This window comes from Xyrauchen texanus, chromosome 37, assembly GCF_025860055.1.
Source record: "Xyrauchen texanus isolate HMW12.3.18 chromosome 37, RBS_HiC_50CHRs, whole genome shotgun sequence".
In the NCBI taxonomy this organism is placed as follows: domain Eukaryota; kingdom Metazoa; phylum Chordata; class Actinopteri; order Cypriniformes; family Catostomidae; genus Xyrauchen; species Xyrauchen texanus.
This window is the reverse complement of record NC_068312.1, coordinates 5,981,032-5,993,778: the sequence shown is the minus strand read 5'-3', so window position 1 is coordinate 5,993,778 and position 12,747 is coordinate 5,981,032. Positions and strand designations below refer to the sequence as shown.

The 12,747-nt window shown below is 38.4% G+C and overlaps 1 protein-coding gene across 2 annotated transcripts in view; it reads right to left on the bottom strand.

The window, feature by feature from the left end:
* Nucleotides 1-12,747, bottom strand: part of arhgef16 (Rho guanine nucleotide exchange factor (GEF) 16) — a 38,785-nt gene that overhangs the window by 446 nt on the left and 25,592 nt on the right. For both annotated transcript variants that reach the window (XM_052108425.1, XM_052108424.1), the window contains exons 7-14: nucleotides 12,295-12,447; nucleotides 11,925-12,054; nucleotides 9,998-10,072; nucleotides 9,573-9,665; nucleotides 4,548-4,702; nucleotides 1,741-1,890; nucleotides 1,035-1,096; nucleotides 763-864 (exon numbers count right to left, since the gene is read on the bottom strand). In XM_052108425.1, the coding sequence (XP_051964385.1) occupies nucleotides 763-864; nucleotides 1,035-1,096; nucleotides 1,741-1,890; nucleotides 4,548-4,702; nucleotides 9,573-9,665; nucleotides 9,998-10,072; nucleotides 11,925-12,054; nucleotides 12,295-12,447 (920 nt within the window). The remainder of the gene's footprint in view (nucleotides 1-762; nucleotides 865-1,034; nucleotides 1,097-1,740; nucleotides 1,891-4,547; nucleotides 4,703-9,572; nucleotides 9,666-9,997; nucleotides 10,073-11,924; nucleotides 12,055-12,294; nucleotides 12,448-12,747) is intronic.

The following is a 12,747-nucleotide window of genomic DNA, read 5'->3' as shown; positions in this document are numbered from 1 at the left end:
TGAGTTTCTGACTTGATGAATTTTTATGAACGTTCTCGACTTCTCCCACTTAACCGTTGTGATGTAAAAATCTAAATAGCACTGATCTTAATGTTTAAAGGTATTCCAGTAGCAACCACTAATATTTTCATAGCCAGTGTAACCTGGTGCATTTTATTCAATATTTACGTAGTGTAGTATTTTGCTGGTACTGATATTACAGCTCTCAAAAGGGCTGAGAAACCAAATGTTTTACTTGATTACAATTTCTTTTTTATTTTAGTTCAAGCCTACAGGAAGCTGCAACAAACAAATATAATCCAAAAAGTACTGTTATATTTTTCATTGAAAAGAACATGACTAGGTTAAAAGCATTAAATGATAAAGCCAATTCATGTTCTCAAGTAAAAAGATGTTTTAATTGTTTTTTTTTTTTTATGTTGTTGTATAATGGTGAAAAAGTAGTACTAATCAAGCTTCAAAATACTGGCATTACCAGAGTTTTCTTAAATTACATTTATGTGCTGTGGTAAATGCCAAAAACAAAAGTCAACATCGGTGCTTGGCACACAGCAAAAATTTGATTTGTGCATTTTTTTTTTAATTTGACTAAAATATTGCATATGGAACTGTTTTGTTTCAAGCATTGTCTAGAGTCAGAAGATGCAATTCCAGTAATTCTGATACAACATGAATGATCATTATTAGGGTTCAGAAGATTAAATTGCCCCCCCGGCTTATGGAGGATATTAAATAAAAAGAGCCAAGAGCCTTCATGCTTACGTTCCACTTCCTGTAGGACGATGACCAACTCTGCCTGCTGGAGGCTCAGCTCATCTGGTGCTTTTGGCATGTAGGCTTTAGTAGCTTCATACTGAGACAAATCTTCCACCCCCAAACAAAAAATACGTATTAATGATTTGCTTCCTTGAAGATAACATCTCTAAGCTAGAGAAATGGGAATTGACTCCCAGGCAGGATTTTTATGATAAATGACCTTAGGAATAGTTTAAATTACATTCAAGGATGTTTAGTGTAGCAATAATCAGACTCACCAGTGATGCTGTTGTTTTGTTTGAGATCACAAAGAGCTGCAACCCAACGGGCTCTGTCCAGCCTATAAAACATGTCAGAGAAATACAACTAAAGTACAAGTTTCTTCTTTGGAACACAAAAGGAGATGTTAGGCTGATTGTAAGCTTCAGTCACTTTTATTGTATTTGATAAAGATGGTGATGAATAAGTTGCAAAAATCGTGGTTACAGTAAGGTGTTTGTAATTGATGAATGCAGGGCAACATACATTTTGAAATACAAGATGTTTGGAAAGTATAGCATACAGACTTTGGCATTATACTTACGAGACTAATGTGATAGAACAACACTGACAGGGACAGTAAGCAATTCTAACCAGTGTTTTCAACATCACGACCACGCAACCGGTAAAGTCGGTAGCTTCTGCCCAATACACATACGCATAACAAAGTTCATATGCCTAGAAAAATTGCCACCTAAAAATTTTTTTAAATAGGATTTGATTTCACAGATCATGTGAATTACCAAATTATTAATAGCATATTTCTGCCTTTAAACTCTTTCCCCATTTCCTTTAATTGTAAGTGCATTACTGTAATTTGTAAAATGTTCTGTGGTAATCAACACAGTGCCACAAAAATGCTGTGAATGGAGAGCTTGAATTAAACCTGGAATATTCGATTGACTGTTATTAGCTTATGTTAATACACAAGTATTTCCATCTTACTTGCTTTCCGCAACGAGTATCATCTGTTCAGTGCGGCCGTCACTGTTGGGACTCATCAACAGCTTCAGATTGAGTTTAGAGTCTATCATCTCCATCTCCACTTCCACATTCTCCACAGTGGCATAGTCCAACACCACATAAATCTCCTCACTAGATAAGTACAGTGTTACAGACACATACATGCACCTTCCAACATAACGTAACTACTCTGACACCCATTTAGAAGAGCAGTTACGTACAGGGCATTCAAAAAGTATTCAGACCCCTTAATATATTTTTTTCTTCACATTTTGTTATGATGCAGCCTTATGCTAAAATGCTTTTAATAATTTATCATTTCAATCTACACTCCATACCCCATAATGACAAAGCAAAAACCAAATGTTTGAAAACTTTAAAAATGTATTAAGAAAAAACTGAAAATGTTCAAAAAAATGTCCAGAGATCTTTGATTGGGTTCAAGTCCGGGTTCTGGCTGGGCCACTCATGGACATTCACAGAGTTATTCCTAAGCCACTCTTGCATTGTCTTGGCTGTGTGCTTAGGGTCGTTGTTCTGTTGGAAGGTGAACCTTCGGCCCAGTCTGAGGTCCTGAGTGCTCTGGACCAGGTTTTCATTAACGATATCTCTGCGTTTTGCTGCGTTCAGCTTTCCTTCAACCCTGACCAGTCCCCTAGTCCCTGAATCTGAAAAACACCCCACAGCATGATGCTACCACCATGCTTCACCCTTGGGAGGGTATTGCGCAGATGATGAGCGGTGCCTGGTTTCCTCCAGACATGACGCTTGGAATTGAGGCCAAACAGTTCAATCTTCATTTCATCAGGCCAGAGAATGTCGTTTCTCATAGTCAGAGTCCTTTAGGTGCTTTTTTGCGAATTCCAAACAGGCTTTAATTTGTCTTGCACTGAGGAGAAACTTCCGTCTGGCCACTCTGCCATAAAGCCCAGATCGGTGGAGTGTTGCAGTGATAGTTGTCCTTCTGCAAGTTTCTCTCATCTCTAGGAACAGTCCTGGTTGTTCCAAACATCTTCCATTTAAGAATTATGGAGGCCACTGTACTCTTGAGAAACTTCGATGCTGCTGAAATGTTTTTGTAGCTTTCCCCAGATCTGTGCCTTGACACAATCCTGTCTCTGAGCTCTGCAGGCAGTTCCTTTGACCTCATGGCTTGGTTTTTGCTCTGATATGCATTTTCAGCTGAGACACCTTATATAGACAGGTGTGTGCCTTTCTAAATCACGTCCAATCAAATGAATTTGCCACAAGTGGACTCCAATCAAAGTGTTGAAACATCTCAAAGATGGTCTAGAGAAATGGGATGCACCTGTGGTAAATTTCATTTCAAGGTTATCAAATATCTAGTTTTTTCTTTGTCATTGTGGGGTATGGAGTGTAGACTGATGTAAATAAACAAATATATAAAGCATTTTAACATAAGGCTGCAACGTAACAAAATGTATAAAAAATGAAGGGGTCTGAATACCTTTAAAGCATTACAACTTTACAGGAGCCATAGCAATGAGTATTCAGAGTATTAGCTAAGAGTCCAATTCATGAAACATGAGCAGAACAACGTTTTGTGTAAAGCCGGCCTGACATAAATGTTCGGATTCATTCAAGTTTTTGTATTTTCAAAACATTAATCAGTACGAACAAAATTGACTCCTGTTCCCGACCATGTGTAAATCGTGCATAAGGCATCCGAATGGCTTGTGTTCTTTCAGACAAACTGCTATGACTACATTTTGAAATAAAATTAAATAAGTAATGATACAAATTTATTAAATGAGTGAAATGAACCTTAAAAAAATAACATTAAAAATAAAATGTAGAAACATTTCTTTGCTGCTTACATTTATTTTTCACTCTACTTCTACATCGTTTTTCCAGCAGAAGTTCTTGACATGTGGGGAAATGATTATGGAAAGATTGTTTGATTTTCTAAAGAAAATAATTCCCTCTATCATGACTGGTTGGACATTTTTTTATTGATACAATCTCTATAATTTAGGTTTCATAATTTAGTGTAGGCATCTGTAAATTGCATTGAGGTATGACGTATGGTCATGGTGCTGTTAAACCCATAAACACATCTCCGTAAGAACGTACACAACTGTGTTTCGGTCAGACCTTTTTCAGGTATTTTATTAAATTCTTTGAAGATTTGTCCCGTTGCAAGGGAAGTATTTCAGTTACAATTCTTGGATTTTCTTGAGGGGTTTCTCCAATGACACTGACAATGCACTCAACTGAACCAGAGAAGACTAACAGTGGTGGACTTCCTCCTGCCGGCGTGAACTGAACAATTTTTACACTAAAGTTTCATGTCAAACCATTTTTATTGACCTCTTGGACTGTTTCATTCACAAAATAATTTGCATGCGATGACTACATTTTTCACTTTCTTTTTAGAAGTGTTTGCTAAATCAATATTATTTGATGTGAATGCACGTTTATTTAATAAAACTTTTATTACTGTTCACATAGATGTTAAAAGCTTCCTATTCTTATGTACTAGCAAGTCTGAAGCTTTCCCTATATGGCGTTTTTATGGCCGTGGATTATGATAATTGTGAATGAACGTTTACGCACGTTACGTGTTGTTACGGGCGTTTTAACATAAAAACGTTTTACTTACAAATCTGGTGAATATGAAGCATTTGTGAATCCTGTGGAAGTTTTCGAGAAGCTCCTTTAAACACATAAATTACTCCCAATATTTTCATATATTTATGAAATTTTCATGAATAAGTCCCCATGAGTGTACATTAAATGTAATTGTAATTCAGTGTCACTAGTCTGACCTCTTTTTCTTGGTGACAATGAGCACATCATTAAAGAGGAACAGGTAGTAGCTCTTGTAGCTGAAAGCCTTCCGGAAGATACTGAGATCTTCAGTGTACACGGCCAGCTCTCCGCTCTTCTTCAGCCAGCGAGACGACGACACTAATGGGAAAGGCTAAAAACATACAGACACAAGATGTTAAGAGATACAATTGCAAACATTTTATAACACAATTATCAGAACAGAACAACAGGCATTTTAGTGCAAACCTTAATGTCATGAAACTCCCTTGGTTCAGCACCAATCGTTCAGACTTCAGACTGAAAAAAGGCTCATCAAATGGGCATAAAAATGTGGGAGGATGGGAAGGGACAAGCTAATTCCAAAACACACTAACAACAGGGATGGCTGAACATCACATTATGAGTGGAGATTAAAACAAGAGTTTTGGGACACTTTGCTATATATCAATCATGGGGCAAGTGAAGACGATAGAACAGTTTGCAAATCTGCAAAAAAGATTTGGATGATTGGATGTTTCACACTTTTTAGAAGAATAGGATTAAGATACGGGGAGTTTCCTGGCCACGGATCCAAAATTTCCATGTAATGATCTCAGTGCCACTTCATTATCACTCTTTTCTTGTGACATGGTGCACCATCACGCTGGAAAATGCACGGATCATCACCAAATTGCTCCTGGATCTTTGAAAGAAGTTGCTCTTGCAGGACGTTTTGATACCATTCTTTATTCATGGCAGTGTTTTTGGGCAGAATTGTGAGAGTCCACTCCCTTGGATGAAAAGCATCCCCACACATGGATGGTCTCAGGATGCTTCACTGTTGGCACAACACCGGATTCATGGTAGAGTTCACCTTTTCTTCTCCGGACTATCAATTTTCCCGATGTCCCAAACAATCGGAAGGAGGCTCATCAGAGAAAATATCTTTGCACCAGTCTTTCGCTGTCCAATCCTTGCACTTCCAGCAGAATTTCAGTCTGTCCTTGATGTTTTTCTTGGCGAGAAGTGGCTTCTTTGCTGCCCTTCTTGACACCAGGCCATTGTCCAAAAGTTTTCGCCTCACTGTGCGTGCAGATGCACTCACACCAACCTGCTGCCAACATTGAGCAAGCTCTGAGCTGCTGGTGACTCGATTCCGTAGCTGACTCCTCAGGAGGAGACGGTCCTGGTGCTTGCTGGACACTCTGGGATGTCCTGAAGCTTTCTTCACTGCAGTTGAACCTCTCTCCTTGAAGTTCTTGATGAACCGGTAAATGGTTCTTTCAGGTGCAATATTCTTTGCAGCAATTTCCTTGCATGTGAGGCCATTTTGATGCAAAGTGATGATGGTTGCACATCTTTCTTTAGAGGTAACCATTGCTAACAAGAACACAATGATTGGAAGCACATCTTCCCTCCTTTTATAGCAATCAGTCTGCTCTTATAATCCAATCAGAATGATAGAGTGATTTCACCTGACTAGTACTCTTTTACACTTTACCACGTGCTGCTGATATGATTAGTGAAATGATGCTGGCTGGTCATTTTGTGGTGAGGTTTGTGATGAGGTTTCTCATCTACAGATAAGCATTTTGCAACATAATAATCAAATGTAATTATTAATCCCAGTAAAGCTGTGATTTCCTAAAAAAAATACATAGTCTGTATGTGCAGTGCATTTCAGAGTGGTCTTTTCTCTCTCATCTCACATACACAAGAGCACCCGTGATGATCATGAGGAGCTGTTTTCAGCGTATGCGTGTAAAATCAGTGGTCTGTCCGTCATCGTTGTCTAAAGTTTATCCCTCAAACGTTTTTTGGTTAACAGTAATGTTGGATCGAAAAAATTTTTTTGATTTTGTACTATATCAATAAATAAACCATTTCTTTGGAGCGAAGCAGAGATGACAGCAGATGAGTAGAGAATGTATGTGACTGATTCATTCACCAAAATATTTTACAGGACATATAGGTATTTTTTGTATTTTCCATTATTTTTCCATAACTGGAAAACTGCACTGCAACTTTTGTTATAGATCACACTGGTACGACTACAAAGTTGGCCAACGCGTTCTCTGAATATGTGCTGCCATTTTCAGGTTGCTTTGGAGAACCTCCTAAAGCAGAAAACAAAACAGTGTTTCCCACTACCAGGACTAATTATCAGCATGGGCCAATGGACTGAGCAGCGCGAGCCCAGAACAGGTGTATCTACTCGTGTACCATTCTCTACCAAGCAGAGCATTATAAACAGCACTGCAAGAACCAGTAAGAAGAATTAATTATCCAAACATTTTCTTTTGGAAAATCTAGTCCAGCAATTTTTTTTTGTGTGTGTCAGAGAAATAAACAGCCATCTCCAAATGCATCTCTAGTCAGCGTATAACAAGCAGAGGCGGCGGCAGCCGATTTTGCCGGGGCTTCAGCCCCGAATGTTTTGAGTATAGCCACGAATGAATTTTGAAAAGTTGACTGACAAATATGAAACCGGACAATAGCCTATGTAAACCCCCGAAATCATAAGTTGCCTTATTTCATTGTGTTTTGGCTTTGCACATAATGCATACAGCCTGTAAAAATAGACATAGGCATAATCTAGCCTATAGAATATGTTCCTTTGCTGCCTGTAGCCTATGGGCGACTCCGTTTCTTCCTCTCTGTTGAATATGCAGCAGGTAGGGGAGGAGCTTGCACAGTCGTTGACATCAACTTACGTTACTTAGTGGCGAGTTAACAGCAGTTAGCAGGAAAGACAGCAAAAATGAAGCAAATGAGGCTTCTAAAATTTCCGAAAGAAGTCAGTGGGTAAGAATTCACATTTGTTTTTGTCCTTAAAGGCTTTCACCCACAGTAAGCTAAACCTCAAGTTGAAACTACCGACTGATATCACATGTAGTAGCCTCTAGCCTTGTGGTTAGCGCATCCGCCTCTCATGCTGAAGACCCATTCAAGTAGCATACTTTTCTTGTTTATCAGGTGTTGTTTTCTCTACGGATAACCAATAAGCATTAGCATAAAATGTATGTGTGACTTGTTTTGTGATATTAGTTTGTAGTAAATATACACTTTGAGGGTAGCAAAGATGTGCCAGAATCAGGCATGGAAACTGGTAACAATTAATCAGTCACTTTACTTTAGAGAAAGTTAAAAGTGAAACATTGTTTATCCCAATGATCCTAATGAAAGGATTTTGACAGATGAACATGGAGAATTATATACAGTTCGATGCCATGGCGTGTCAATGAACTTAGACTAAAGTCATTCATGTATTGCTTTAACTTAGGATCTTATACATCATTTTGACTATTTATGTCAAAAAATATAAATTATTTATATTAAAAAAGTTTTTTACTTCACTTTACTCACTATAATATAACTCTTTTGTGATGAATTTATGTTAAATGTACATGAAAATTCAAGAATCATTATAGATATTAGGGCAAATCCACTGATCTGCTCTTCCCAATACATTTTCTTCAATGGTATTGGTCTACAATTTGAAATACACTCACCTAAAGGATTATTAGGAACACCTGTTCAATTTCTCATTAATGCAATTATCTAATCAACCAATCACATGGCAGTTGCTTCAATGCATTTAGGGGTGTGGTCCTGGTCAAGACAATCTCCTGAACTCCAAACTGAATGTCAGAATGGGAAAGAAAGGTGATTTAAGCAATTTTGAGCATGGCATGGTTGTTGGTGCCAGACGGGCCGGTCTGAGTATTTCACAATCTGCTCAGTTACTGGGATTTTCACGCAGAACCATTTCTAGGGTTTACAAAGAATGGTGTGAAAAGGGAAAAACATCCAGTATGCGGCAGTTCTGTGGGCGAAAATGCCTTGTTGATGCTAGAGGTCAGAGGAGAATGGGCCAACTGATTCAAGCTGATAGAACAGCAACTTTGCCTGAAATAAACACTCGTTACAACCGAGGTATGCAGCAAAGCATTTGTGAAGCCACAACACGCACAACCTTGAGGCGGATGGGCTACAACAGCAGAAGATCCCACCGGGTACCACACATCTCCACTACAAATAGGAAAAAGAGGCTACAATTTGCAAGAGCTCACCAAAATTGGATAGTTGAAGACTGGAAAAACGTTGCCTGGTCTGATGAGTCTCGATTTCTGTTGAGACATTCAGATGGTAGAGTCAGAATTTGGCGTAAACAGAATGAGAACATGGATCCATCATGCCTAGTTACCACTGTGCAGGCTGCTGGTGGTGGTGTAATGGTGTGGGGGATGTTTTCTTGGCACACTTTAGGCCCCTTAGTGCCAATTGGGCATCGTTTAAATGCCACGGCCTACCTGAGCATTGTTTCTGACCATGTCCATCCCTTTATGGCCACCATGTACCCATCCTCTGATGGCTACTTCCAGCAGGATAATGCACCATGTCACAAAGCTCGAATCATTTCAAATTGGTTTCTTGAACATGACAATGAGTTCACTGTACTAAAATGGCCCCCACAGTCACCAGATCTCAACCCAATAGAGCATCTTTGGGATGTGGTGGAATAGGAGCTTCGTGCCCTGGATGTGCATCCCGCAAATCTCCATCAACTGCAAGATGCTATCCTATCAATATGGGCCAACATTTCTAAAGAATGCTTTCAGCACCTTGTTGAATCAATGCCACGTAGAATTAAGGCAGTTCTGAAGGCGAAAGGGGTCAAACACAGTATTAGTATGGTGTTCCTAATAATCCTTTAGGTGAGTGTATGTAGCACTTGATTAATTAGTTGTTTGAAGCTGATTTGCAATAAGTTATGTGCTGTATCTGTTCTTTTGCATCATAGATGATTCAGGGAGGAGAGAGGATGAGTTAGTCGAGGATAGTACTAGAGTGGAAAATTTAGGGACTGTAGAAACAGGCCCAGCCAGAGCAAAACTCAAAGAATACCCTCTCACCAGCTTTGGACTACAGAGAAGTGGTTGCTAGTGTGAAAATAAAATGGTCTGGGCTAAGCCCCGGATGTCCATCAATGCTGGAAACGCCTCTGATAACAAGTTCAGATATAACCTGCAAACATGTACCTTGATTTTGCCAAACTCCATTTGTTTCTGGATGGTGTACATCTGTTCCGTTCTCTCCATCCTCTGCGCTCCATCATTACAGCTCTTCACCAACTGACAGGAGAAAACCATTCAGTTAAACATCTGACACTGGCTTAGATCAACTGTGAACAACCGCTTCAGTACATGAGTTTGTGTTTCCTTCCTATATTATACTAGTCTCTTTGAAAAGCTCTTTGCCTTTGTGCTGCTAGTAGAGGTGGGACAGGATGATTGTTGGATGTCTTAGTTGACTGGTGAGGTTGACTATATGTATCGACTAGATTTTTTTTTCTTTGGATTTTATTCTACAAATCTCATTTATTTTAGACAACCCACAAAGTCAATATTGAAAATGTGTGTGCAATGAGGTGATGATGCGACGTATCTGCATAGCGTAGCAGCACCTTACTGATCGCTTTTAAAGCCCACCAGGCAGCAAAGTATTCAGCTTTCTCTTTAGGGGTCTTCTGACAGATGGTCTGTGTATAGATATGCAGAAATAAGGACAAGTCAACAAAACTCACAATGCACAACTGAAAAAGGAATATTCCAGTTTCAATTGCAAGTTATGCTCAATCGACAGCATTTGTGACCATGTTGAGTACCACAAAAATGTATTTCAACTAATCCCTTCTTTTCTTTAAAAAAAGCAAAAATCAGGGGCCTGGGTAGCTCAACGAGTATTGATGCTGACTACCACCCCTGGAGTTGCGAGTTCGAATCCAGAGCATGCTGAGTGACTCAAGCCAGGTCTCCTAAGAAACCAAATTGGCCCAGTTGCTAGGAAGAGTGAAGTCACATAGGGTTACCTCCTTGTGGTCGCTATAATGTGTGGTTCTCGCGGTGAGTTGTGCGTGGAAGCCGCGGAGAATAGCATGACCACGGAGACCGTGGTAACGTGCTCAACAAGCCACATGATGAGATTCAAGGTCTCAGTCGCAGAGGCAACTAAGAGTCGTCCTCCACCACCACAAGGACTTAAATAGAGAATTGGGTGTTCCAAGTTGAGAAAATAAAAAAGCAAAAATCTAGGTTAATGTGAGGCACTTACAATGGAAGTGAATGGGGACAATTTTTGGAGGGTTAAAAAGGCAGAAATTTTAAACCTTTAATGTTATAAAAGCACAAATTAATTCTTCAGTTAAAACTCATGTATTATTTGAGCTGTAAAGTTGTTTAAATTGTAGTCATTAAATTAGTCATTTTAGGGTTTGTTGACATCACATCAACATGGCAACGAAGTTGTAAAATTCGATATACCTTTACACAGAAAAGCTTAATAAGTGATTTTATCACAGTCAAATAATTTGTACAAGCATATTGTTTATGTCTCGTGGTAATACTTCTGAAAAAGTGAGTATTTTAATGTTCAAAAGTTGGACCCCATTCACTTCCATAGTCAGTGCCTCACTGCAACTCAATATTTGCTTATATTTATTAAAAGGAGGGACGAGTAAAAATAAATTTTTGTGGTTATCAACATTATGCCACAAATGCTGTCGAGTAAGCTTAACTTGTATTGAACCCGGAATATTCTTTTAAGGCTTCATAACAGAAACAAAAAGTTCTGACATTGTTATTTTCACACAATATATACCAAAATGGTTTATTACATTTTTAGGTTAGATTATCATAGTTTTAAACATGCAATATTATGTATTTTTATAATGAATTTTCATAATTTAATAATGAAAGTCTGGGACGAGGCTAAAACAGTAAAATCTACAACAAAAAAAAAAAAAAGGCATTTGAAAAGTACCAAAAATAAATGATGAATACCAGGTAAAAAGTTCCAGTTCAGTTTCAATATAACCTTCATATAACAAAGATAAAAAGTTGGAATCTGTCGGTTTTAATAGAAATCAATCTTTGTGACATAAAATCGCCCAAAGTTAAAGAAACACCCACTTATGTTTTCACTGAGAATGTTGACTGTGCAGTTTAGTTTGTATGCAAAGTGGCTCTGGCATGAGAATGATAAAGCACAGATCAATTACACACCTTGGGCCTCATTCATGAAACATTAGTAAAAAAATTATTTGTGCAAATCATTCACAAAATATTTTTTTTAAACTTTCACACTGCAAACGATCTTAACCATTTACACAAGAATGATTTCAAGAACAATTTCTGCTCGTGTTGCATGCATGAGCCGCCCAACTCAACTAAGCGCTCCAAAAAAGCTTCATGTGTTTGTCGAGAAGTGAAAAAGAGTGAAAGAAATATGAAAATGATTGACAGCAAGGTTGGAACTGAACCCTGGACATCAGAAGACTTGGCTCTCATCAGCTCAATATAAAGCTCTTGGTATAGAAGGAATGAGTAGCTTACATCCATGAGAAGAGGCAGACGAGTAACTCTCTGCATGGGTAAGATGAGGAAGGAGATCATGGGCAGACCACCACACTCTTCACTGCATTCTATCTGCTTCAATGTCTCACGAAATGCAGTGTTAGTCGCACTAAACAAACAAAACAACATACATCACTGATAGAGACCAAGGCAGGTTGTTTGTTTGCACTGCTGTTTTTCGGATGACTTTGTTTTTTTCTGCTCAAACATTGTTTGCTTTTGCCCATATCACAATCACATTTATCTCATTATTAACTCAACTACCATTTATGGATTCAGCAGAAGCTCATATCCAAAGCATGTTTACAGTGCACACTAGCTGCCTGTGATGTAGCTGAAGTGTGCTTACAGTAGTTTCTGCAGTGTTCTCTGCTGGAAGGTCTCATTGGAGCAGTAGATGATGTACGGCTCAAAGTGTTGAGTAGAATGAGTCTGCACTATATCACTGATGTCCTGGATAACGGGGTGTTTGTGATGGCGCTTCTCAAGATCCTCGAAAAACCTACCAAACATCAGATATATAGAGTATGTATGAGTAATTTTAAGAATCATGTCAGATTCAACATTCAGAAATAAAATTTAAATGTAAAATTATTAAAACCAATTTTTGCCATCATAAATACAAAATACTGTTTTCTAATTATCAGAGTTTTTTATAATAACAATACTGTACATCATTTATACTGTATATACAAACTTAATTTGGTCTGAGAAACAAATGTCTCCGGTATTACCCATTATTATACAGCTCTCTGGAAAACTTGATTGTGATTGGTCTATGTAATAAACGTTTCCATGAGAT